Genomic DNA, 23,618 nt, shown 5'->3' on the forward strand with positions numbered 1-23,618 from the left:
CACAAACCAACACAAACAGCACTCACACCTTTACGCAGATCCACAAGTACTTAAACAATAAAAATCAAGACATGCTGCAAATTTTTTTGTAGAGCTGACCTGCACTGCACTTACCTGCTGTCAGCCCACGGAAGCCAACTCTCTTCCTCCACCCTCCTTCAGTTCCTCCAGCCGTACCTGCATCGACCCAGCCCGTCCGTACAACCCACAGCGCTCTGGGGAGGGCGCATCAGTTAGCGGAACAGACAACCCAGACTGCATTGTCTTTTGAAGTTTTTATTTTTATACATTTTTTTTTGTATTAAAAAGGAAAAAGCATAATTACCACAAATTACAAAGGACTAAAGCATTACTAGAATAATGAATCACATCAGCCTAGAAAGCAGATACTCTGAATAATATTAATGTTATAATACAAGCTCTCATTCAAGTATTTTACATTTGTCTCTTTTCCTTTTATATGTGATGATGATCCTAGCACATGGGTCAAAGATTATGTACTATCGACAGAAGATGGATCATGTACAGCGGCCATATTAACAAGATTTTCCTCCCAAGTGATAAATGGTCTGTGATGAGTCATTTTAAGTTTGTCTCTACGATAAATGCAGCTGAAGAAGGTTGCACACACTTTCTAGTTTTGGGAACGGAAGGCTGAGGTTGGGACACACACAGTTTGAGAAGGGCCAGCACATCAAACCATCACCCCTGTTGCTCCAGGTGAGCTACTGAAGGCCAAGCTCTGACCCACACCGCCCGAGCAGCTCGGAGCACGCCAGCACTAGCACTTGCTTCCAAGTCCCAGATCCAAGAATTTCTAACCCCAACGGGAGCAGGCCAGGCTGGGAGAGGAAGGTAGGAGCGGGGCTGGCTGCCATTCCTGCAGGCACACGAAGCTTGGGGGGACCAAGGGCTGCCAAACCCCATCCCAGCATGGGTGTCACTGTCCCCGCCAGCCCATGTGTGGGGCTGACCTGATGGAGATGGGGACAGGAGAGGGAGCCAGAGGGACAGCAGGGGGACTCTGGGGTTAGCCCGAGCACTGCAAGGGGGTGGCTGGTACCTGAGCCGGTCCACGCTCTTCTGGAGCTTCCCACCGAGGGGATGTGCTTGTCACAGATACATCGGTCCTATGTTCAAGTGTCTGCAGAAAGTGAAACTGTAAACTACTCATTGAAACGCTGCCCTCCATCCATCCACCCACTCCACACCACTGAGATGAAAATTTTCATTTAGAGGAAAAAAAAAAAAGTCAGTGAGGCATTTAACATCAAGTGTAGCAACCCTCTCTTAAGAAGAGCCTAGCATCCATTTCAAAACAGTGACAAAGTGACATAACCAGTCTCAGAGGAGAGACAGGAGAAAAGAAGCATTGCAAACACAGCTTGCTACATTTACAGTTTTCATTTTTTTTCTTTTTTTTTTTTTTTTTTTCTTTTTTCCTTTTGATAAAATAACTGGAAAGGCATTAACAGCTCAAAGGCCCCCTCCGCACTACGATGCTGAGCGCACAGACACGTGGCAGGACACCGAGGTTAACGCCTCATCCCGTACAGTACAGGCAACCAGGCCGAAGCAAAACGAGCAGTTGCCAAAACTCGAGGGAACCCAGGGGCTGCAGAGAAAGGCTGCCAATGGGGAGGGGTCCGAGGGACTCAGCAGGGAGAGGGACAGGCAAGCAAATGGAGCAGCAGCATTATTATTATTATTTTTCTTTTTCAAATGAGCGTGGCCAAGCAACAAAGCCTCCTCTGAAACAAACCATCCACCTCCACCCACTGACCCGCACCAGAAGTCTGGACCTGTCCCAGGTGCCCGTGCCCCAAAGGGGGTTGGATGTACAGGACCTTGGTGAGGAGAGGGCTCACACAGCAGCCGGGGGGAGACAGGGTGTGCTCACCCAGCCGCCCTAAACTTTGCACCAGCAGCCAGGGCTCCCTCCGGCTGTGCCAGTGGCTGGGCACCAGCCTGGTGCTGCCACCACGAACTGCGCAGCGGGTCAGCAAGCAGCATTGCAGTCACGGCGATAAGCGTGCCTGATCACCCAGGCCATTAAAATTAAAAAACAGTAATAATAGTAATTACGAAATATGATTGTGGTGAAGCATCCAAGCTAAAGCAAGGCCAAACTCCTTCCTCAGCAGGAGGGCAAAGCTTCCTCAAAAGCCAAGCCCCTCTCCGGACAGCTGCCTGCCTTCCCTGGGGGCGCAGTGCGGCAAGCCGCATGCGCTGCCTGATGTATGGCACCAACACGTTTTGTGAGGGAGAAGAAACACCTCTGCAGCCCCACAGGCCAGCCCTGACCACACCACAGCAGTCCCGGCCCCACAAGGTGTCCACGTGCCTCACGGAGCCAGCCCTGTGTGGGGCTGGGCCCGGCAGGCACCGCGGCCCTGCTCGGTGGCGGCCTGCAGGCCCTGCTGCCCCGGGAGCCAGCTACAGCTGCCTGGGGCTGCTTCTTTCCCTCCCTGCCATCTCCCCTTCACTCCCTGGAGGTGCTGCTGTCCCACACAGAGGACAGAGCAAGGCACACGGCAGCACGTGGCCTCTAACCAAGGCCGCTGGCACACAAATGCGGCCAGCAGCCCAACAGGGCCCTCAGCTACACTGATGCAACAAGCCACTGACTATGAGGGGGGAAAAGGTCTTCTGTGCCAGGACTACACGGTCTTAGCCTTAGAAATTAAAGGAAGAATAATTTAAAATCAATTCAGGATTTGGGAAGTTCTCTGGGACGTTTCTCAGCCTTTTCTACCACCCTGACAATTCCACAGTCTGCTCCACAAGGAACACCTCCGCAGCAGGAGCTCGCTTCTCCTACTTTCCTATTTTGTTCCCTGCTCAAAAGCAGACAACTGGCTTCTGAAGAGAACATGCACCAACGAGAGGAATACAGGGAACACAGCAGCAAGGACCACCTGTGGCACATTCGAACCCGCTTCCACTTGCGAACGACCAGCAAAACATCTCCAACATCCTCAGCCAACCCCCAGGTTCAGCCTCCAAGGCGCCTCCTTCCCAAATCAGGGTCGAACCCTGCCACATCCGTAACATTAGAGATCTGACTCTGGCTCACAAGAGAAGAGAAATTTGGAGGTAACAGTCAAGGCCGCAGCGCTGTACAGACATTACTTGCCAGCCCGGCCTGGGTACTGCTCCGAGCCCCCGGGGCGCTGCTGCGGATACGGAGCACGCCGATGGCTTGGGCACCTTCGTGCCCTGAACGGGGCCTCCAAGCGGTACCGAGCTGCAGGATGGCGTGGTAGTGACAGACGAACCAGAACAGGATCACACTAGGAGGAAATGGCGAAGTAGCAGCTACCCAGCCTCAAACCCAAGCTGTGCTTTCAGTTACTAGCAGCAGGTCACGAAGCTGCTCCATGCGGCCCAGCCCCGCTCCTCCCTTCCCACCTGCCAGAGCAGCACGTTCGGCACAGGGGCAGCTCAGAAGGTGGTAACACGGCCCAGCAAGCATCCACAGCCACCCCTGACCTCCGGCTCCCCGCTGGCTGCTCTGCTCTGGCCAACGTGCCCATGCTCAACACCCCGAGGCCTGCTCCCAGCTCCTGGCTGCTCTGGTCCACCAGCCCCATAGCCGTATGGAGGCAGCCCTGGAGAGGTGACTCCTTCCTCCAGCTACCAGATGCAGCACTGTATCGAGCAGATACTTCGGGAAGATGCTGTTCGTTACCAGCTCTGGATTTTGCAGAGGGTAACGCGATGAGCTGCATCTTCCAGTAGCCACCATGTGCAGGAGCACACTCGCGGTACGTGAGGCCAGCACGCCGGAGCCACGACCAAGCCAGCTGCAAAGCACGCATCCTGACCCAGGAGACAGCACAGCAGCAGCGAGGCAAGCACAGCTCGCTGAAGAGGAGCTTCCACCCTCGCAGCAGGGGCACAACCTCCCAGCGCTGCTTCTGGACCCTGGGCACGGATCTCGCCCCAGCACCTGCCCCCAGCCACACGCTTTCGAGGGAGCACAACTCAGGAGGGATTTGCCGGCCGAAGCCCCCCTGGTGCCACACAGAGGAGCCCAGGACAAGGTGCAGCAGCTCTGCGGGCACCCCCTCACCTCAGCCGAGCAAGGGACAGCAGCAGGGCGTTGTCACAGCCCTCAGAGGGCTCAGCGCAGCCTCCTGCTGAGACGAGATGTGCGATGAACCCCAGGACAGAGGTACCCGCTGGGACCCCGAGCGAGTGCCACCAGCAGCGCCCCAGCCACGGGAGCCACACCATTCATCGGGCTACAGACATGGCAAGGAGTCCCCCGGCTGCCCACTGGACGTCCCTGCTTGCCCCCCAAGGCTGCCCGCAGGAGGCTGAGCGAGGCCCCGAACACAGTCACCATCATGGGGAGGATGCTACAATGGTATATACACAACAGAGCGGCTTCAACTACTTCCCGAGCACAAGTCTTGGATTTGACAGCCCTCAGCACCTACCCCTGCAGGAGCAGGGCCGGCAGGGGGGTTCTCCACAGCAGGGTGCATCTGAGCGAGGTCCGAGCGAGTGCGGGATGGAGGAGAGGCCGCGAGAAAGCTCGGCTCGGCAGGGGGGCCGTGAGGAGTCTCTGGGCGGGCAGGCAGAGTGCCCAGTGCACCCCGGGGCATGGGAAGCCAGCGAGCCTCCCTGTTCCAGCTCCACCATAAGGCAACTTTTTTTTTTTGTTTTGTGTTTTTTTTTTTGTTTTCTTTTTTCTTTTTTGTATTTTTTTGTGTTTTTTTTTTTGTTTGTTTGTTTTGTTTTTTTCTTCAATTAATATTTCCAAGGAAGAAAGCAAAGGGAGATGTGTCTATTCAAAGTCTTTTGTTTGTTTGTTTTAGGGGGTTTTATGTGTTTTTTTTTTTTCTTGGTTGTTTCATTTTTCCAAGGGAAAAGGAAGAGAAAGCCTCCTTCGGCAAAGTCCTGTCTTTGCGTGCGACGAGCAGCCCTGGGGAGGCGGGTGCACTGTCCACACAGGCTCGAGTCCAGGCGCCTGCTGCCCCCCCCACGCCGTCCTCGCAGGAAGGAGTCAGAACAAACCCATCCTTGGCAAAGGTCCTTTGGTTGATTCAAAACGTCCGTGACGGAAGGGAGAGACGGGCGGAGGGAGAGCCAGACCCCCAGGAAGGTTGGAGACGAAGACGCTGGGGAGGAGGGACCGGGAGGACGATGAGGGCCACGTTCCTTTTGCGGTGGTCGGTGTTGGCGAGGCAGCGCCGTGCGTGGAATGGGAGCTGTCAGCCGGGTCACGGAGATCAGAGGCTCCGCAGCGCCGCAACACGCTGCGGCTTCGGTCCCTGGCGGGGAACCTCGCTCGTCCGAGCTTCCTGATCAGGCTGCAAGCGGTCCAAGGGGGAGACACAGAGGGGAGTCGTCGGGGCCACAGAGAGCAGATTTGTTTTGGTAAATCTGGACGAACTTCTAGCAATAATTTAAAACTTGATATATATATATAATAATAAAAAAATCTCCCCTTTCCAACCCAGCCAGAACATTTTTTTAAAGAGACACTAAGACATGAGTGTGTGCACAAGAGGGAAGGGGCGGTAAAGAAAAGCAGAGGGTGGGGCTGGAGGGGGTGGGTCTGGCTCTGGTCAGGTTTGTAATAGCAAAACGGTGTTTTAGATGCGGATCGTCTTTGCTTTCCAACCACAAGAGAAAAAATCGTGTGCGTTGAAGTTTCTCCCCAGCAGCCTATTCCTGGGCACCCACATTCCAACTCCCTTCCTGTCCCACCCCTCGGGGCTCCCCTTCTCCGAGCCAGTCCCCCACCAACCCACCCCGTCTCCCGGAGGGAAGCAGAAGCTGCAGCCCCTCTACTTCCCCACTGTCTGCAATTCTGCGGCTGCAGGGGCAGGGACTTGCTGGCTCAGGTTTTTGGCATCCTCTTGTGCAGGCTGGCTGGGCGAGGCGTGGGCTTGGCTGGCTGGGCACTGGCTGACCGTTTTGCTGGAAGACTGGGATGGGTAGCGCTTCCTGCCGTCTCCCCCTGATGTCGTCGGGTATCTCTTGTGTCCGCCTTCCTCTCCCATGGGTGGCTGGAATGGAAGCAGCCCGGTATCAGCACAGCCTCCTCAAAATGCATTTCCTCCCCCCGGATTAAAGGCAGCCTTGCTGCAATCCTCTGTCTGCAGCCTCTGTGGCACGTAGGGAACACATGTGCCCGCCCCAAGCACACAGTACTGGGACAGCTGCCCTCCTCTCCACTGAGGGATTTGCTGACAGACAGCCTTCCAACAGAGCACAAGGGTGACAACTTGCTCTTAGGCACCTCCCTCCTCCACAAAGGGGCATGATCCAGAAATCTGGGAGCCAAAGTCTGCACGAGGCTGGCTCCACTCAAGCCATTAAGGCTCACTTTCCTCCTCCCTCTCCAGCTCGTCAGGGACGATGCACTCATCCCTTTCCCCAGAGAGCTGCCCTGAAGTGGATGTGCAATACTCAAACCTTGCAGCAACTGCTTTGCTTTAGAGACACGACGGCAGCAGTGACTGGAAGCCTGACTGATGGCTCAGGCAGCATCCGAAAGACCCAAGGAGCAGCAGGAAGAGACCCAGCGCTTGTCAGCACGGGCAGCACATGCTGCTCTGCTGCTCCATCCAAACCAACAGGCATCCTCCTTCCCCCACCCGATGGTTTTCTGCCCCCATCTGAGTCACATCTAACCTCCACCCTTATCTGCTCATGTCCTTGTGCTCCAAGGATGCTGTGCGAGCCTCAGCACCTGATGGGCTGGCAGAAACGTCAGCACAACCCTGCCATGCCCTGCCTCACTCACTGCCCAGCCACAGCACAGGGAAAGGCCGTGGGGACAGGGAACCACGCAGGGCTGCTTGAAAAAATCCCAGGGGCTAATCAGGGCTGAACATCGCTGTCTCAGCGACACAGCTGCTGAGGAATGACACAAGGCTTGGAAGTGCTGAGGCTGCTGGTTCCTGGCCCAGCTGCAGTGATGGGGCACGACACTAGGTGTCACCCACCCCCTGGCCAGCACTGCTGGGGACTGGGCCCCTGAAACCCTCTGTCCTTGCAGAGGCTGCGGGGTGTTTGTGGGGCCTTCAGCGTGGCGTGGGCGTTGCTTCTACTCACGTCCACTCGGAAGTCCTCGAGGCGCTTGAACTTGCTGAGGTATTCTTGCAGTTTGCTGTTGATGTCCAGGTTTTTGGCTTTGGAATATTTTAGGAAGGCCCAGAACTTTTCCAGCCCGTAGAGCTGTCCTGGAGGGGGGAGAAAAATCAAACCAGGAGTCAGAGCGCTCTCCTTAAGGATTAGTGCTCACCCCACAAGCCCTCCTGTCCCACCAGCTGGCACAACCAAGGCAATGCAGAGAACCTGGAGCAAAGCAACCCACACGGGCACTGGGCAGCCCTCTTGATGGGGGTGTCCTCACGCTCTGTGACTATGTAGGTGATTGCAGCGAGCTCTGGGGAAAGCCATGGCCTTCCTTTACTTACCTCCATACCCCCAGCAGCCTTCAGGCCACTGAGCACCCCCCATTCCATCTTCTCCTACAAAGCGAGCAGCTCTGCTCTGCACAGGAGCAATGCTGAGGGACAGCCCGTCACCGTCACACATGACACAGCGCTACGTGGCTGCCATAAAGCCACGAAGAGGCATGGGGCAGCCACACATCTGGGCTGCATCACTGCTAAGCACAGGAGAAGACAAAGGAGGCACTTACCAGCTTCATAATCCTTGATGGTCTCTTCTTGAAAGTCCTTAAATATGTCTGGCCGGAATTTCTTCTCCAGCCCATAGCTGTAGTATCTGAAAAGGCACTCCAGACCGTACCTGGGAACAGGAAAACATGCGGTGCTCAGACACTGGTGCACATAACACCTGGGTCCTGCTGTTTATCACCAAAAAAACAAACAAAACAAAACCACACCACCTCTTTTCCTTCACTCCCCTCCCAGGAAAGGCCACTCTGTCCCTCCTCTCCTACCTGTATCCCTCCTTTCCATCCTCCACAGCCAGCTGCTTGAACTCCTCATACATTTTCTTGTTGAAGTGATCTCGTAGGAAGAAGGACCAGAACCGGAAGAGCGTGTTCATCTCCTGGGACTGACCAATGCCCAGTCGTTTCCGCTCTGTTTAGGGGATAGGGACTCATTAGAAAACAGATCAGTGCACGGGAGCTTGCACACAGGAGGACTCTGGGGCACTGGGACTACACCCAGCCCCTGTTGTTGGGCACCCTGAGCCACAGCTCACTTTCCCGGCAATGGGGAATCATAGAATAGAATGAAAAAACATGGGGAACATCAGCTGCCAGCAGGGTTGTCCTACAGGACCCCATTTACCTCCGTGTGCATGCTCTGCTGACAAACCCTGCACCCCAGCACAGCAAATCACAGGCACCCAGCCCCAAACCCAGCGGTGCCGGCAGCCCACCCACACCTACCGTTAAGGCAGCGCCGACGGTACTTGTGGTAGACATGTTGCGTGAAGCCGTTCTCCTTGAGCAGCTCGTGGGAAGGGTGTTGGAACTTGGGCAAGGACTGCGGGGTGCAGCCGTAGCTTCCGACAGCTGGGGTGCCCTCTGAGGGGCTGGAGCTGCACACAAAGATCCCTGTCAACCCCTCGCCTCGTACCCAGCCAACAACACAGCAGGATCGTGCTCCACCCTGCAGCACTCATTTGTTGCTCCCACCAACTCCCCCGGGACTGCATCTGCTCCGGGTTTGGGACCTGAGATAAGGGGTATCCTTACTGGGAAGGAAACCAGTGTTCCCAAACAAGTTTTTTTTTTCATTATTGCAAAGCCTCAGACTTCCCTCAGCTCCCTCCAGGAAGAACAAAACAGGTCCAACCCTATTCTGCAGCCACCTAACAGGACATCTCCCCTGCTAGACCAAACACTGCCCTTTCCCTTCCTTCCCCCCTTGCTCCCTTTGGTGTTTCAGGTCCCTCCACAACCCCGTGGCTCGCATCTCCGGTACCTGATAGAGGCGGTTCGGGGCCTGTGCTCCCGCGAGTCCATCACCCAGCCCACGTGGCACTCCATCGGGGGGTTTGAACTGTGCCTCGTCTTCCTCTTCCGTGGGGTCTGCAAGACACAGAGCATCAGGGATGCGTCCCCTGCCTCTCCAGGCCCCACCTGGGAGCCCCAGGCGAGCAGCCCCAGCCTCCCAGCCCCAGCCCTGGTCCCACCTTGGCATCTATTGTCCTGCCCTCCTTCACCACCGGGTAGAACCGGGGGGTCTGGGTCGGGTCCTTCAGCTGAGGCGTGCGAGGGGTCCGGGGGGTCCTGGCGTTGCGATAGTTGGGTGATTCTGGTACGGTTGTAGGCAAAGACCGGGCGATGGTGGAAGGTTCAGGGACTCCAAACAACTTGTTAGCCAACGCGTCTGTGGGTACTGCAGAGATAAACCCCCCACTGTGTCAAACGGAGCTCGAGCACAAGAGCACCCCTACAGCCAAGGAACAGGCATTTTGGGGGACGGGAACTCATAGACACATCCCAACCCTCCTGAGAGGAGCAGCTTGACACCCAGGCTGTGACCAGCCTGGCCAGACAGCGCAAAACCTGAGCTTCCAGTGCCCCCTGCAAAGTACCTTCTAGTAGAAGGGAAGGCCTGAGGTGCTGCTTGGGCACCAGGCCCCACGCACGGGCACGCAAGGCCCAGCAGACTGCTGCCTTCCAGGTAACCCAGCGAGGGAAGTGTGGTGAGAGGGTCCAAGAGGAAAGTCACATCCATGGTGTTACAGGGAAGCGTGCCCAAGTTCCCTCACTCAGTGGGGACACTCCTGCTTTGGGACTTCCTATTCTGGAGCTCCAAAACGTTCAGCTGGTAGAACAACACTGCTCTGGGAAGGATGGTTCCCTCTCCCGGATATACCCTGTGGCCCTACTTCCTTCCTCCCCCGAGCTGCTGTTGAACCCCTGAAGAAGAATGGGAACAAATTCTGTCCTACCCATTCCTGTCCCCGCTGTCTCTTACCTTGCTGGAACCTGGGGGGGCCAGGAGGGACCTCCTGGTTTGGATCCACGGGGGGCTCTGGGGTCAGGGTATCGAACTGCTCCCTGCTGATCATGTTCACCTTCTTGAAGTTCTCCACCTCTTGCTGCATTGGAAGAGGAAGACGATGAAGCAACCAACTGCCCTGCTCTCCCCTCATCGTGACCACCACCCTGCTTGTGCAACAGCCACGACACTGAGCACAAGATACAGCAACGGGGCCTGCTGGGTGCCCAGGAAGGTGCCACATTGCTCAGAGGTTAAGAGAAAACAGCGGACATACAACAGGGCCCTGCACAGATCGTATCTGAGCTGCTTGCTCCTCCCACTAGACCCAAGCTTTCCCAGATCCTACAAGGCAGCTTCACTCCTCATCACAAGCAGCGTTTGAAGCAAGCTCGGTAGCCCCTGTTCGGACAGGACCCTGCTGTCCCTGCCACCTTTTTCTGCTGTCCCTACAGCCTCCTTGCCCCAACACTCCCATTTCTCTGAAGCACCCTCACACCAGCCCGTTGCTTGCCCTCCCCACACCCGCATCGTCAGCCGCCCCCAGGAGTGCCACTGCTTCAGCAACGTGCTGGGACCGACACGGATCTCCCAGGAGGGCTCTGCCAGGCCATCCCGCCTCGCAGCCAAATGACCTCAGTCACTGCAGCCCTAGGCAAGTCCCTGACTGTGAGTGCCACCAACCTGGGACTGGAGTATTTCAGAGAAGCAGATGGGCTTTCTATAAAAAGCCCAAGTCTATGAAAACTGGCAGAAAAACGGGGAAGACAATGAGCCAACTGTGCCCCAGTCGTCAATGAACCCATCCCCAGTAAGTGAGGTCTCAAAGGACCGTGTCATCAAGCGCTGGGCACTACAGATAGCCAGCTCCCTCCAGGAGTCTGGCACTGCCCGCACACTGCTGCGGTCTCAAACAGCCAAGACCCTGGCAGACAGCACGTTTTCCAGGTCACCTCGTTAGCAGCACCTCGTCTAACTCACTGCAGCCTTACAGCACATTACAGAGCTGTATTTATCCTCTACATAGCAGAGCATGACATTGGGAGCCAGGAATCCTGAGCTCTGCAAGAGGATTAATCCCAGCTGAGCTCTACCCTACGCTTGGGCTGGGACCTGCTTTATCACCCCGAACTGCCACCGAGGCCCATGTGCTGCAGCACACAAGGCTCCCTGTGAGGAGCCACAAGCTCCATTCCCCAGATCAGCCGCCCTCACCTTGATCTGCGAGTACTCTGGCTCAAACTGCTCCGTCCACAGGTCTTGCTCGTAGTAATACAGCCCATCGTTGATCACCTTGGCCAGCTCTGAGCTCATTTTAGCCCTGGATGTATGGTTGCCAGTCCGGTCCCCGCCAGGATGCCGGCGCAGGTAAGGAGGCGTCTGCGTCACGATGAGGATCTTGTTCACATCCCGATCATCGATTTCATAATCCGAATCCTCGTCTGACCAGTCGGTGAACGTGTTCTTGCGGCCGTCCATCTGCTCCATCTCCTCGTCAAAGAGGAAATCCAACTCTTCAGGTTCATCTTGGTCCTTTTGCTTCTGCTGCTGCGGGGTCTTTGACTCCTCCGGTTTCTGTAGAACAGGGAGGCAATGGTGATACAGTGAATGGGGACAGGAGAGACCAGGACATCACTCCCATGACCAACAGACTTCACGCAGTCTGAAAACTGCTGCTTGCCTGCGGTTAAAGTCACTCAGACAACTGGCAGCCCCCACACCAACAGCCGCTACACACCTTGGGCCTGGCGGGAGAGGGCCGAGGCCTCTTCTTCACTTCGATCCACGTCTCTGAATCCAGGTCCGGCAGGCTGGCGGACAGGCCCTTGGGCATCGTCTTCAGGTTACTGACCTCCTCCGACTTGGTGGGCACCGGGCTGGCAGGACGCGGGGAGCCAGGAGCAGACTCTAGAGTTGACAAGAGCCACAAGATGTTTTAGAAGGAGGCAGAGAGCCTGGGGAGTTGTATACTTAAAACACCCAACCTAGATGGAGTTATTTTGACAGCACAGCTTGTGGGACATGTCAACATCCAGCAGCCAAGGCAGGATCATCCCCGCTTACCAATGCATTGCCCCAGAGCGCAGAAAAACAAACTCTGGTTAAGGCTGTGATGCTGGTGGTGACCACAGAACTCTGCAGGCGTGGGTTTCCCAGAAGTGCAGAGAGCCCTAAAGCAGGTGGTGACTTTGTTGCTCCCAGGGAAACCTTCCCGTGACAGCCTGGAGCCAGTGAGACCAGATCTAACAGATCTCCTGCCAAAACCAGCTCTTACGACACCACCAAGCAGGTCCCCTGCTTGGCCTCCCAAGCCCAGACCCTGAAACCAAACGGCAGAGCCCTGCCTCAGGGAACACGCGCGGCTCAGTCTCTGCCATCGGCTGTGTCACCAGTGCTGGGTCCCAACACTTCCCTCTACGCTCACCTGTCTCCTTCTGGAAGCTTTGCCGGGGCACAAACTCAGGGCAGTTGATGAACTGCGAGAAGTCCGTCTGTGTGTAGTCTGCCATGGGAGGGCCAGGCAGAGCCCATTTTTCTGGCTGCTCTTTTCTTCTGATCTTCTGGTCCACGATTTCCACCACCTTGCTGTCCTTCAGGGCCTGCAAGGAAGCGATACTGAGTTAACTCAAGGCCTTGCTTTGGCACACAGAGGCTCAGCTCCAGCCCTTCCTCCCTAGGTGGTCCAAGAGTTGGGAGCAGGTGAAGAACAAAGGAAGGTGCCACTTGCATCTCTCCCATGAGCCAGCTGGAAAACAGTTCTCAGACAGGGACAACAAGAAGCCAAACAAGACAGAAGTTCAGCTGTCCTTGCCCTCACCTTGATGATGAGGCTGATGTCAGTGGTCAGCGCCTGCACCCGGTGGAAGCTGGCAATCAGGGTGATGGGCAGGAAGCCATCCGAGTCCATCTTGCGACGCAGGAAGAAATCTCGCTCCAGGTTGTCCACGCTGAAGTAATATTCTCTGCACAGACAACACAGCAGTGAGAGGCACTCCAGCTACCTTCCTCGGGCCACCCTCATGGGAACAATCCCTCCCACTTCTGCTCCAGGCTCAACAGAGACAGCCCAGCGATGCAACAAACCAAATGGCAGAGAGCAAACACTCCTCAGCTCTAACCCTACCCCAGGGATTAGCCACACAGCCTCCGGGGAGGGCAGCAAACACCCCACCACCAAACAACACTCCCATGAGGAGAGGCGGTGCTTACATTTGGCGCTTGATGTAGTCCTTGAGCAGTTCCTGGTCCACGCTGTAGAGCTCGGTGCTGCTGATGTTGTCGAAGTAGTAAGTGATGTTGCTAGCGTACTTCTGGGTGCGAGAGCCGTCCGAGCCCTCAAATTTCCGGTACCCATACTGGTAGTCAAAGTGCGCTGCAAGACACCGACAAGGGAAGCCCTGGTCAGCACAGGGCCCAGCGCCTGACAGACCGTGCTGCCACGTGGGGCCAGGCTCCTGCACTAACTGCTCCCTCGGCACCGTCCCTGGGCCCCCGTGACAGCACAGAACGGGGCACTGCTGACCCATCCCTGAGCCCGCTGCTCTCAGCCTCAACACACGCATGCAGAGAGGCCATTTACCCTCTCATCCAGGGGCACCTGGCTAGCCTAGATAACCCACCAAGGCTCTGCACTGAAGCTCTGTCAGGGTTCACACAGACACAGCCCTACCAAATGGCACTGCAGACGCTCTTCCCCATAAAGGCAAAGACTCTGCTCAGCTCTCAACGTGACAAAGCCTATGCAGAGTATCAGCATGCTTTAACTGCTGCACGTAGGGGTGCTGCAAGGGGCAGAAAACAGGTGGAGGAGCTTGGCCTGAGTAATGGAAAGACATTTCCCTTTATTAAAATACTAACAAGAATAATTTGCTGTTAGTAAAATCAGCTCAGCAGGACGCCACCTCCAGAGCAGCACGTAGCTCCTCACAGGGGATCTCACATCTAGAGTCCTCCTTGGCCAGGGAACAGCAGCTCACTCTCCAGCTGGGATGACCTGCCACAACACTGCTCTGCCTCCCCGCAGAGCCCTGCCCTCCCAGCCTGCTTCAGAGCCCAGCTCACACACACAGCCCTGAACACTTCGGCACATGTCCTGCTCTCTCTCTGCTACAAGGCCACACAAACAGCAAGTACCTCCTCTGCCGCGGCCCCGGCCCCTGCCACGGCCCCTGCCTCGGCCGCGGAAGGCTCCTCGCACGGCTCCCCCCTCGCTCTTCACGCTGGAGGTCTCGTCGTGGTCCTGCCAGCTGCGCTCGTGCTTGTTGTCCGGGTGCCAGCCTGCAGCAGACAGGGAACAGAGAGGCAGGAGGAGTGTTACAGGATGAAGTCACCTCCCTGGATCAAGCCAGCTGCCCTCGGAGCTCTTTGGATGCACAAAAAAGTTTGGATCCCTCCCCGTGGCCAGGGAGGGAGAGCATGGTCCCAGCCTGAGCGCCCACCTTTCAGCTCGCCGCGGTTGTTGGAGGGGTGCCTGTGCTGCTCGTTCTGCCGGTTGTTCCGCGAGGCCGTTTTGTCCCGAGGCACCTCGGACTTCATGTCTATCTGCAGAGGGACCCACTTGTGTTTGTTGCCTGCAAAAGGACAGAATTTGGGTGTGACACAAGTTCAGAAAGCGGATGCTTCCACCCCACAGGCCCTTCCCTCTACACACCCCATGTGAGAAGCAGCAGGGCCATTCGAACCAAACCTTTCTTGGACGTCCCTCAGGGCCTTGCTGTCACCAAAACCGTACAAAAGGCACCACGAGGATGCTGAAAGGCTCTGGCTGGGGCTCTCAGGCATGGAGCAGCAGGGTACAAGACTCCGCTGTGGTTTCGTAGCATTTGTCCTTCCTCTCCCCCTTTCCACCCGCTGAGGCTCAGGCTAAACCAAGCCCATGTGTCAACCACAGGTGATGCAACCCAAAGCCAGGGGCTTTTCTGTGCTATGGTGGAACACACACGAGAAGGCAGACACTGCTGCCCTGCTCCCCAACCAGACGCACATATGTGCCTACTGGGCCCTGCTCCCCTGCAACGGGGTGCTGAACAGGCACCCCCTGCAAAGGCCACCCCAGACACCAGACCCTCACTCATCTACCCCCATGAAATTACCCAAGCCCTCACCACCCTCCTGGAGCCTCTCCCGTCACCAAAACGGCACTCTGCTCTTCTGAAGCCTGCACACACCTTCCCACCACAGCTATTCCTGCAGTGAGACCATAACCCACAGCAAAGCCCACAGGGTAAGCAGCAGACACTTCCAGCCGGCTTTGGGTTGCACAGGGGGAGGCAGCCTAAGCCCAGGACCTGTCTGTGCCACGAGTCTGCATCGTCCTGCGTTACCTTTCTTCTTCTGGGCTGACTTCTGGTTGTCGTCGTCACCATTCTTCTCCTCCCCAGACTCATCCGATTTGGTTTTCAGGCTCTCTTTGCCATCGCTCCCATCTCCTTTCTCCTGTTCTTTCATGTCTTTCTTGACAGGCAGCTTTCGGAGGGAAGGAGCTTTGTGTGGCTGCTGAGACATCAATACAGGAAAAATGGGAGGGGTGCAAGAAGATGGAGGCAGAGCCCAGCAATCCCAGTCAGAGCAGGAATAGGAGAACCTTGCCCTAGGCTAGGGGCACCCCAGCTTCATGCTTCCCAGAGCTGTCCTGTTGCCAGGGAAGGGTTCATGTCTGACCAGAGCAAGGTGCTCCACGGAGGCTGGGGAGTGCCCAAGCTGAGGCACAAGTCCCAGGCACAGATGTTACCGAGATGGACTGCCAGGGAGGCCTGGTGCTCCCAGGTGGGTGGTTCCTAGAAGGGACCAGACTGTGACAGGGGCAAGGGGGTGAGTGACCCTCGTGCCCTGACACAGAGCCAGGAGCTGGAGAAGCAGCATCCCAAAATAGAAAGGTTTCACTACCACCCACGTCTGCAGTAGGAAAGCCCTCCCCCCTTCCCCCCCCCCGTGCCCCAAGCCCTTTCTCACAGGTCTTTTCCGTTTCCCCACTGGAAGCCGCAGCTACTGGCCAGGCCCCTCTTGCTCTGAGCAGCCCCAAGGAGAACGGGTCTGGGAGCTGCCCTACCTGCTCTGCCAAGCCCGGGGCTTTAGACAGGGCTCCACGCTCCCAGAATAGCGCCCAGGGAAGGAGCCCGATGTGCTGGGCAGCCCTAAAAGGCAATCCCCTGCACCCAGCTATTCCTGGATGCCTCCGCGCTGGCACTAAGCACCCCGAGCAGCCCGGCTCAGCCAGAGCTCCCAGTGCCACAGAGGGACAGGGAGGTCTGCAAGGGCCTGATCCTGCTCAGCTAAGCAAGCTCCTGGTGCTGCTGTGTTGGAGGATCAGCGTGCAGAGGCGCCTGCCAAGCACACAGCCATCCCTGGGCACGCTACAAGGGGAGCAGAATACCGGAGCTCGGTCAGACAACGACTGAGGATTGTGTGTTCTTACCTGGACGCTCTTGTGGGCTATTTCTCCAGGTGTAGGCCAATTTGTAGCATCACCAAAGTCACCAACCTTGTATCCAAAGAAAAAGGTCTCATTAGTCCACAAACCGTGGGTGCCATTCCCTGCATCAGCAGCCAGACGCCCTCCCAGACACTGCCACTGCCATCACCCACCGGTGTCCCACAAACAGCTGTCCCCAAGAGGTTTGGGCATCACACCCAAACTGCACGTGCTCTCTCCCCACCCGTGTAATACCCACGTTAACCCCCGATACCTGCAGGTAAGGTTATGTCTGTCATGGATTGCTGTGGGGCTGCCACCAGCCCTGTGAGCTTCCAGCTCCCACCAAGCTTTTTGCCTCCGCAGGAGCTTAAGGCCCTAAGCTGCCCAAGGTAACTCATCCTAGTTTCCCTTGGACAGGGAAAGCAGAAAGCTTTCAGCATGCTTAATCCACCTGAAGCCCTGGCACCCCACCAGAGCAGCTGTCTCCACCTGGTGGCAGGTTACAGCCAGGCTTAGTTTCATTTAAGTGCCCAGCTGCAACCACGTGTTGGCAACAGGAAAGGGATCTGGTAGCAGAACCACCAGGCCACCATCAGCATTTCCACCCCCTCCAGTTTTCAGGACAGACATGCTGCTGGGAGCAGGATGGAGAGCTGCACAAGGACAGAGCTTAAGAACAGCTGCCTGGGTATGCAATGAATCACGGCTGGGCACTGAATTTACAATGATCTGGGCACAGGAACTCCTCCTTGCCCTTGAGGGGACTATTTCTAATTTCATTTGGAGTCACCAAATTGCCCGTAAGACCACGTCTCTACGTTCAGGTGCCGTGCTTCTCTCCTCAGGAGGCAGCTTTCCTAGCTGTGCCCCAGATGCACGCAACTCAAGGAGCGACTGTTCCTCCACCACACGTTAAGCCTCTGGAACAGATCGCCCTGGTTCTTCCAGAGGAGTTGCTTTGTTGGAGCTCAATTACCCGAGCTCTCCGTGTACCAGTAAAGAACGGAGTGGAGAGGGACAAAAGGGGGCCTGCAGATACAGGCTTTCCACATCCAGCACCGTGCTCTGAATGCTCCCTTCCAGAGGGGATGTGAACAAGTCTCCCCCAGCCCAGGTGGGCAGGACCCAGTCCACGCAGGATGCAAGAAGCTAAAATGCCTAAGAGGTGGAGAATGAGGATGTTCTGCATGCTAACAGGCAGGTCAGCATGTCGACCCCTCCACAACTGAGCTCACAAAGGAAGGGGTCTCCTTGCCAGACCCCTCGAGGTGCTCACGCAGCGCTGAGACCAGCACCAGGAGCTGGAGGCAGCGAGGAGGCAGCAGGCACACTTACCTTGCTTCCCTTCCGCTGCCTGGGGTTGGCAGCCCTCACCACTTTCGCAGGAGTCGTGTGCTCTGCAAAAGGAGGAGGAGAGAGCTGTTAACACACAGCTGAGGGTTGTGGAAGCGTTAGGTCTGGAAGGAGGCAGGTGGAAAGCAAGCCACCTCCCCCTTCAGCACAGGAGGGCTACGAACAGAAAGGTGAACAGAGCCAGCTTCTGCCCTGGCTTTCAGAAGGGCTCATCGGGATCAAGGGAAGGTGCACAGAACACAGAGCCTTGCCAGAGAAGTACAGGGCGAGGCCATAAGCTTAAGGCTGCCCCTCCTGCTTTTCCCAGGTGGCCGATTCCCCTGCCAGACGGGGCCTTGAGCCCCGGCCCTTGGCACGAAGGCACCCAGTGTTCAGCTCAGCCTCCCCGCTTGGCCTTGCCAGCCAGGGAAGAGAGGTGGCGAAGAGTTCAGCCTGCTCCACGCAGAACCCGATCTGCTGTTCGGCACAGCAAAACAAACATGCCCTTGACCACGCGAGGCGTCTCCCCGGCACCGCCGGCCTTCCCCGCGCCTGCACCCACGTGGCCCAGCCCGCAGCACGCGGACGCTGCTCGCCTCGTGCCCTGCTTTGATCTCCGGTGCGTCCCAGCACGGGGCAGCAAGTTCACGAGAGGGAACATCCAGAGAAGGAGCCGGATCTGAGAAGCGCCTGAACCCTGCCGCAGCCAAGAGCAATTCGGTACCCGAGTGCCTCTGGGGTGCTTTGAGGTTCATACCCTAAAAGCCTTGTGTGGAAACTGCTGTCAGAACTGACCCTGCCAGAACAACAACGCGAGGTCAGGCTGCGGCACCGGCCCCAAAAAGGCTGGAACGAGGCTCAAAATGAGGCTCAGCCTCCACAGCTTTTCACCACGGATTTGTTCCAGGCACGCTGCCTCCCTCGGGCCCCACACAGCAGTAAGGGCGCTCAGCAGCGGTCCCTCTGTGACCTGTCCCAGCCCCTGTTCACACACCACCTTCCCAAAAGCAGAAAGAGAAACTTGTCTCCTGCCTCCCGCTTTTGGCAGAAGGTCTCTGAGCAGCAGCAGGGCCGAGGGGTTTCGAGGGACAGCCTGAGCAAGGTGCCGAGCACCCGCTGTTGGCTGTGCCACTGCTCAGCCCGGGGCTGTCCCGCTGGCAGCAGGGAGCGTTTCTGCACAGCACCAGAGCCCTGCAGCACCAACTCCACCAGCTTTGTTCGAAACAAAAGCGGCTCCAGACCGGGATATAGAGAGGAAGGTGAAGAAAAGAGCCCCGAGGAATTGCAGGGGCTATCTGGGGACACCCCAGGACCCACCCTGGATAGCCTACCTAGCTCCATTCAAAGCTGGCTTTGATCTGCTGCATAAGCCTGGCTGACTTTGCCTAGATGATCAAAACCGGTCCCCTTCCTTGCCTTGAAACGCATGATTCATCCTGCTGGCCCTGCCTTGCTCCGCGCTGGAGACTTTGAAGTGTCAATAAGGCAGAGTCAGACCTTGCAGCATGGAGCCATCTGTGCTCCCCCTCCCCAGCTCCCTTTCACAACGCTCCCACGTGGCGATTTTGTTCCCACACGGGGATTTCACCCCAGGGAGAGCCCAAAGCCCTCAGCCGGGTCCCCAAATCCTTTCCCTTTCCTCCAGGAGCAGCGCAGCCTGCTGGCACCGCCCCCGCCACCCAACAGCGGCGATCCCACGTGCGCCTCACTTATTCCACGTGCACCTCAATGAAAATCCCGGCTCCACGGCGCAAAGCTTGCCACGAGGCTTTTAAACTTCCCTACCAGCGTAGGAAGAAAGAGCACTTCCAAACCAGCCCCTAAAAATCTTCCACTCGACACCCACAGATGTCAGCGACTAAATATAGCTTCAAAAGGCACCGAGCGCTACAGCGCAAACCCGCAGCCAGCCCGGCTTTCCGCAGGTAGGGAGCGCCTGCCTTGCTCTGACAGCACCAACAGACCTGGCACTGCTGAAAAAAAATAAAAATAATAACTGAAGTCCCGCCGCAGCCCGGCTGAGCACAGGGCTGGGGGACAGCAGGGCTCCCCACCCCGCTGCAAACCTCCTGCTGGACGCCTGCTCCCACCCCACAGCGATGGGGACGGCACCCGAGCCTCTTCTCCAGTTGTTTCAGCTCCAGAGCAGCACAGGCATAGATGTTTTTGAGCATCTTTGTGGGCAAGATGCCTTTTCGTGGCCCCAGAGGCTCCCCACACCCTGCCAGGACAGAGGAAGGCAGCACAGAGGGGTGGGTGCCCCGGACTCCATCATCTTTGCGGGGGAGAGAGGAGCTGATTTAAGGCAACTAGCAGAACTTGTTTTATCGGCCAGATAGGAGCAGGGATCCCTTATCTAGCTGAGAGGACTAATTAGCATGTGCAGAGCGCTGGGGAAGACAAAACACACCGAGCGCAGCACTGCAGCGGCGCGGGCACTGCAGCCTGACGGAGGGATTGATCCAGGGAGCGCAGCCAGGGCAGTGGTGTGGTGGGGGCAGCATGCAGTCGAGATCCATCGAGATCTCTGACGGGATCAGGATGGGATCGGGACTGCTCACATGAAAGCAGGAGACTGAGGGGGTGTGACTGTGCTGGCAGGCAGGCAGACAAGGCTAAGCCATGCACTCAGGCTAGGAAAAAAGAAGCAAACCTTCCCCCAAGGACAGCGGTGCACGCAGCTGGGAGGAGCCCTGCCAAAGCACGCTGAGAAAGTCCTGCTGCCCTCTGCCACTGCATCAGCTCGGTAAGTGGGAGCACTGGGATGTTACTCACCCATACAGAGGCGTCCAGGGCAAAGAGTTAAAATGAAAAAAAAAAAAAAAAAAAAAAAAAGACACTTCCCTTTTGGTGCTTGCGACCATGTAAAGGACTGGCAGGACACCCCTGCAGCCATCTGGAGCCACACTGACCCCATCCAAGGCAGCAGCAGCGCCAGGGAGCAGGGCAGAGCAGGGGCAGTGAGGGTGCAGAGCAGCCACCCTGCGGGCGGCCCTGGGGGCACCCAGCCCCGCAGAGGTCATCTCAGATGGATGCTCAGCACACCAGCTCCTTGCTGAGCAGAGCAGGGGGACTGCGTGCAATCAATGGCTCTGCAGAAAACCTGACTGAGCACCCAGGGGAACCTTGCAAGGAGACAAGCCATCCTCCCGTCACTTCTCAGGGCGTGCAGAGCCTGCAGGTTTTGACTGATGTAAATACTAGGAGACTGACCCAGGAGGTTTGTGCCCTGGCATATCCCAAGTCTCCTGTGTTTATTTGATTGCAGTAAGAAACATTCAGTTCCTGGCAGGATGGTTGCAGAGGGACCCTGTGTTATAGCTGTGCAACCCTGGCAAGGGGACAGAGACCAGAGAAGAAAGCAGTGGCTTGCCTGAGGTCAAAGAGCAGATGCAAGGGCAGCCAGAAATAGAAAGCAGGTCTCAAGCTTTGATCCCGACCGCTGTCTGCAGCCTCCTGCCTCCTCCCTGCTCATCCTCAGCCCAGCACTTGGGCCTCAGCAGCAAGGCTGCCAAAACTGATCCGCCCAGGCTGTGCCTGCTGCTGCCTGTGGCATCAAGGGGGGATCGGATCATCCTCCCACGGGGCTGCCAAGCCAAGCCAACTTTGCCGATCGAGGGGGGCAATGCATGGGTGAGAGCACTGGGGTCCTGGCACCAGCACTGCTGTCAGACCCCTAAGATGACCCACACGCAGCCAAAGCACTCCCTGCCTTGTAACAAAAGCTGCCTGAAGCACCTGCTGAACACCTTGATGGTGAGGCTGTGGAAACTCTCCTGTTCTCCTTCCAGACAGTAGCTGGCTGCAGTGAAGCAGCCATCTTCGTAAGCCTCGAGGCAAGAAGGGAGCGTCCAGGTGAGGAAACCCTGATACGTGGGAGCAGAACAGCCCCTGCACAAGGACCAGAAGCCACCACAACAGCTCTGCACCCCTGTGAGGGACGTGCTGCAGGACTGCTGCACGCAGCCTACGGGACACATTTACCACCTTACCCGGGGAAATCAAACCCTCCGCCAGCCAGCCTGGTTCCCTGCCATCCCTTACATCCACTGCAGCCTGCGAAGAATTCTTAGAAAAGGCAGATGGAGAGGTGGAATAAATCTGCAGGGCTGGGATCGGGCATTACGCAGCAGAAATATCTGCATCTCCAGCAAGTAAATGTCATGCCTGCTCCTGGCACCCCGCTCAGGTGCGGCGTGGACAAGTGCTCTCGCTCCAGCTGCGACAGCCTCGCAAAGGGCAGCTGATGCTCGCCGTAACGCGGAGTCCTGGGGCTCTGCACGTGCTCCAGCCCTGACACAGCACATCCTTCCTTCCCCAGGATCCAAGTCACCAGGACTTAAGTTCCCCCAAAGGGAGCAGGCCTGCCCCAGAGCCTTGCTCATCCATGGGCTGGCATCTAGGAAAAACTGCTGATGCAGGCGGATTTTCAGCCAAGAGCTTGGACTTTGTGCTGGAGAGGCTGAGGCAGGGGCACGGCTCCGTGCTGCGGATCCTGCTGGGGCGGAGGCGACAAGCCTGGAAGCCCTGGATTCCCTGGAGCAGCCTCCCTCCTCCCATGCTGTGCAGGATGCTGTTTTACTACTCCACCACTCCATTTTTGTGCAGACTCATCGTGCAGGCACAGAAAACCAGCCTGGGCGTAAGCTGCTTGCTCCGGAGGCAGCCAACACCTTCAGAGTCTTCTGGAGCGGGGCACGAGTCCCTCCAGGGACACAGCGCGCAGGGCAGACCTGGGGGACAGCGCGGCACTGACCCACAGAGCAGTTCCCACAAGAAGCAGGGACCCAGCAGGGAGCGAGCCAGAGCCAAACACACCTTGGTGCTGGAGCCCGACCGAGCCCAGGCGTCAGAGGCCACAGCCGGTGATCTTTGTGCCCACCGGCACCACGCCTCCTCCAGAGAGGTTTGTAGGATCAGTCCTGCAGGGCAGACGTGCCCTGTAAGCTGACGGCAGCCTTCCCCTTCCCGGCAGCCTTCCCAGTGTAACACTTGTCCCAAAGCTCTGCACGCAAAGGAAAATTCTGGGACTTAAAGCACCGCTGGTTTCCCATGCTGACATTTTGCTGAGGACATCACCAGGTACATGAAACCTGCAGGTTCGGGGCAAACTGGGACTCAGACTGCACCTGCTCCAGGTTTCCACCGCTGCGCTGCTCTGCCTCCCACCGAACCACAGCTGTAGCTGGAGGGGCGTGTGCATGAGTGTGGAAAAATCAAGGGAGCACCGGAACAGAGCTCGCCAGGAGCTTTAAATGAGATGCTGCCGCAAGGAAAACTTCCAGCGCCAACAGCTGGCATCTCCTGCTCCGGGACCGCAGGGAACCAGCTGCAGCCAGCAGCACTGCCCAGGGCACGTGGTCACACAGCTCCCAGCTGGCAGCACACCTTTATGGACAGGACCAGATGCTAAGAGGGATACTTTCAACACCTCTGCAACTGAGAAGCTTCTTGCACGTGCAAGAAAAACTGCCGTACAGCGGGCGAGGACCAAGCGAAAGACCTCAAAGTGCAGAGCGGAGCAGGATCCAGCAAAGCACGTGGGAAGTACATTGAGCAGGAACGAGACAAGCTGCAGGCACCACGGCTCAAAGCCTTCCAAGCAATTTTCTGCAGCTCCTCGGCAGACAGCTCCACCTCACAAGCCCTACTGTAACAGGGAAGGAAGCGAGGAGCTGCCTACACTTCTCTGCAATGTAAGCTCTGCGACGGCTGCAAAGATCACTCGCTAAAAATAACTTCAAAAAGGGCATCTGACAGCGCTGCAGAGAGCATGGGAACACTCCTACCTGGGTGTCCTAAAGCAAGCTTCCAGAGCACTGGGGCTGGCCCCAGGAAAATGCAGAGGGGCAGGCTGAAGGCAGGGTGATGGGCGGCAGCGGGATGGAGCCAGAGCCCTGGGCTGGGAGCACAGCACC

General features: G+C 57.0%; 1 protein-coding gene across 3 annotated transcripts in view; it reads right to left on the reverse strand.

The window, feature by feature from the left end:
* Positions 1–1,425: 1,425 nt before the first annotated feature.
* Positions 1,426–23,618, reverse strand: part of LARP1 (La ribonucleoprotein 1, translational regulator) — a 42,339-nt gene continuing 20,146 nt past the window's right edge. For 2 of the 3 annotated variants that reach the window (XM_035338657.1, XM_035338656.1), the window contains exons 3-20: positions 17,704–17,765; positions 16,369–16,434; positions 15,278–15,449; positions 14,393–14,524; positions 14,088–14,231; positions 13,164–13,326; positions 12,772–12,916; positions 12,379–12,553; positions 11,692–11,861; positions 11,169–11,528; positions 9,930–10,053; positions 9,139–9,344; positions 8,928–9,034; positions 8,390–8,541; positions 7,931–8,075; positions 7,667–7,776; positions 7,075–7,202; positions 1,426–6,023 (exon numbers count right to left, since the gene is read on the reverse strand). In XM_035338657.1, the coding sequence (XP_035194548.1) occupies positions 5,802–6,023; positions 7,075–7,202; positions 7,667–7,776; positions 7,931–8,075; positions 8,390–8,541; positions 8,928–9,034; positions 9,139–9,344; positions 9,930–10,053; positions 11,169–11,528; positions 11,692–11,861; positions 12,379–12,553; positions 12,772–12,916; positions 13,164–13,326; positions 14,088–14,231; positions 14,393–14,524; positions 15,278–15,401 (2,607 nt within the window). In that variant the 5' untranslated portion in view covers positions 15,402–15,449; positions 16,369–16,434; positions 17,704–17,765 and the 3' untranslated portion in view covers positions 1,426–5,801. The remainder of the gene's footprint in view (positions 6,024–7,074; positions 7,203–7,666; positions 7,777–7,930; positions 8,076–8,389; positions 8,542–8,927; positions 9,035–9,138; positions 9,345–9,929; positions 10,054–11,168; positions 11,529–11,691; positions 11,862–12,378; positions 12,554–12,771; positions 12,917–13,163; positions 13,327–14,087; positions 14,232–14,392; positions 14,525–15,277; positions 15,450–16,368; positions 16,435–17,703; positions 17,766–23,618) is intronic. The other variant, XM_035338655.1, reaches the window with a different exon arrangement.

Source organism: Oxyura jamaicensis, chromosome 13, assembly GCF_011077185.1.
Source record: "Oxyura jamaicensis isolate SHBP4307 breed ruddy duck chromosome 13, BPBGC_Ojam_1.0, whole genome shotgun sequence".
Classification (NCBI taxonomy): domain Eukaryota; kingdom Metazoa; phylum Chordata; class Aves; order Anseriformes; family Anatidae; genus Oxyura; species Oxyura jamaicensis.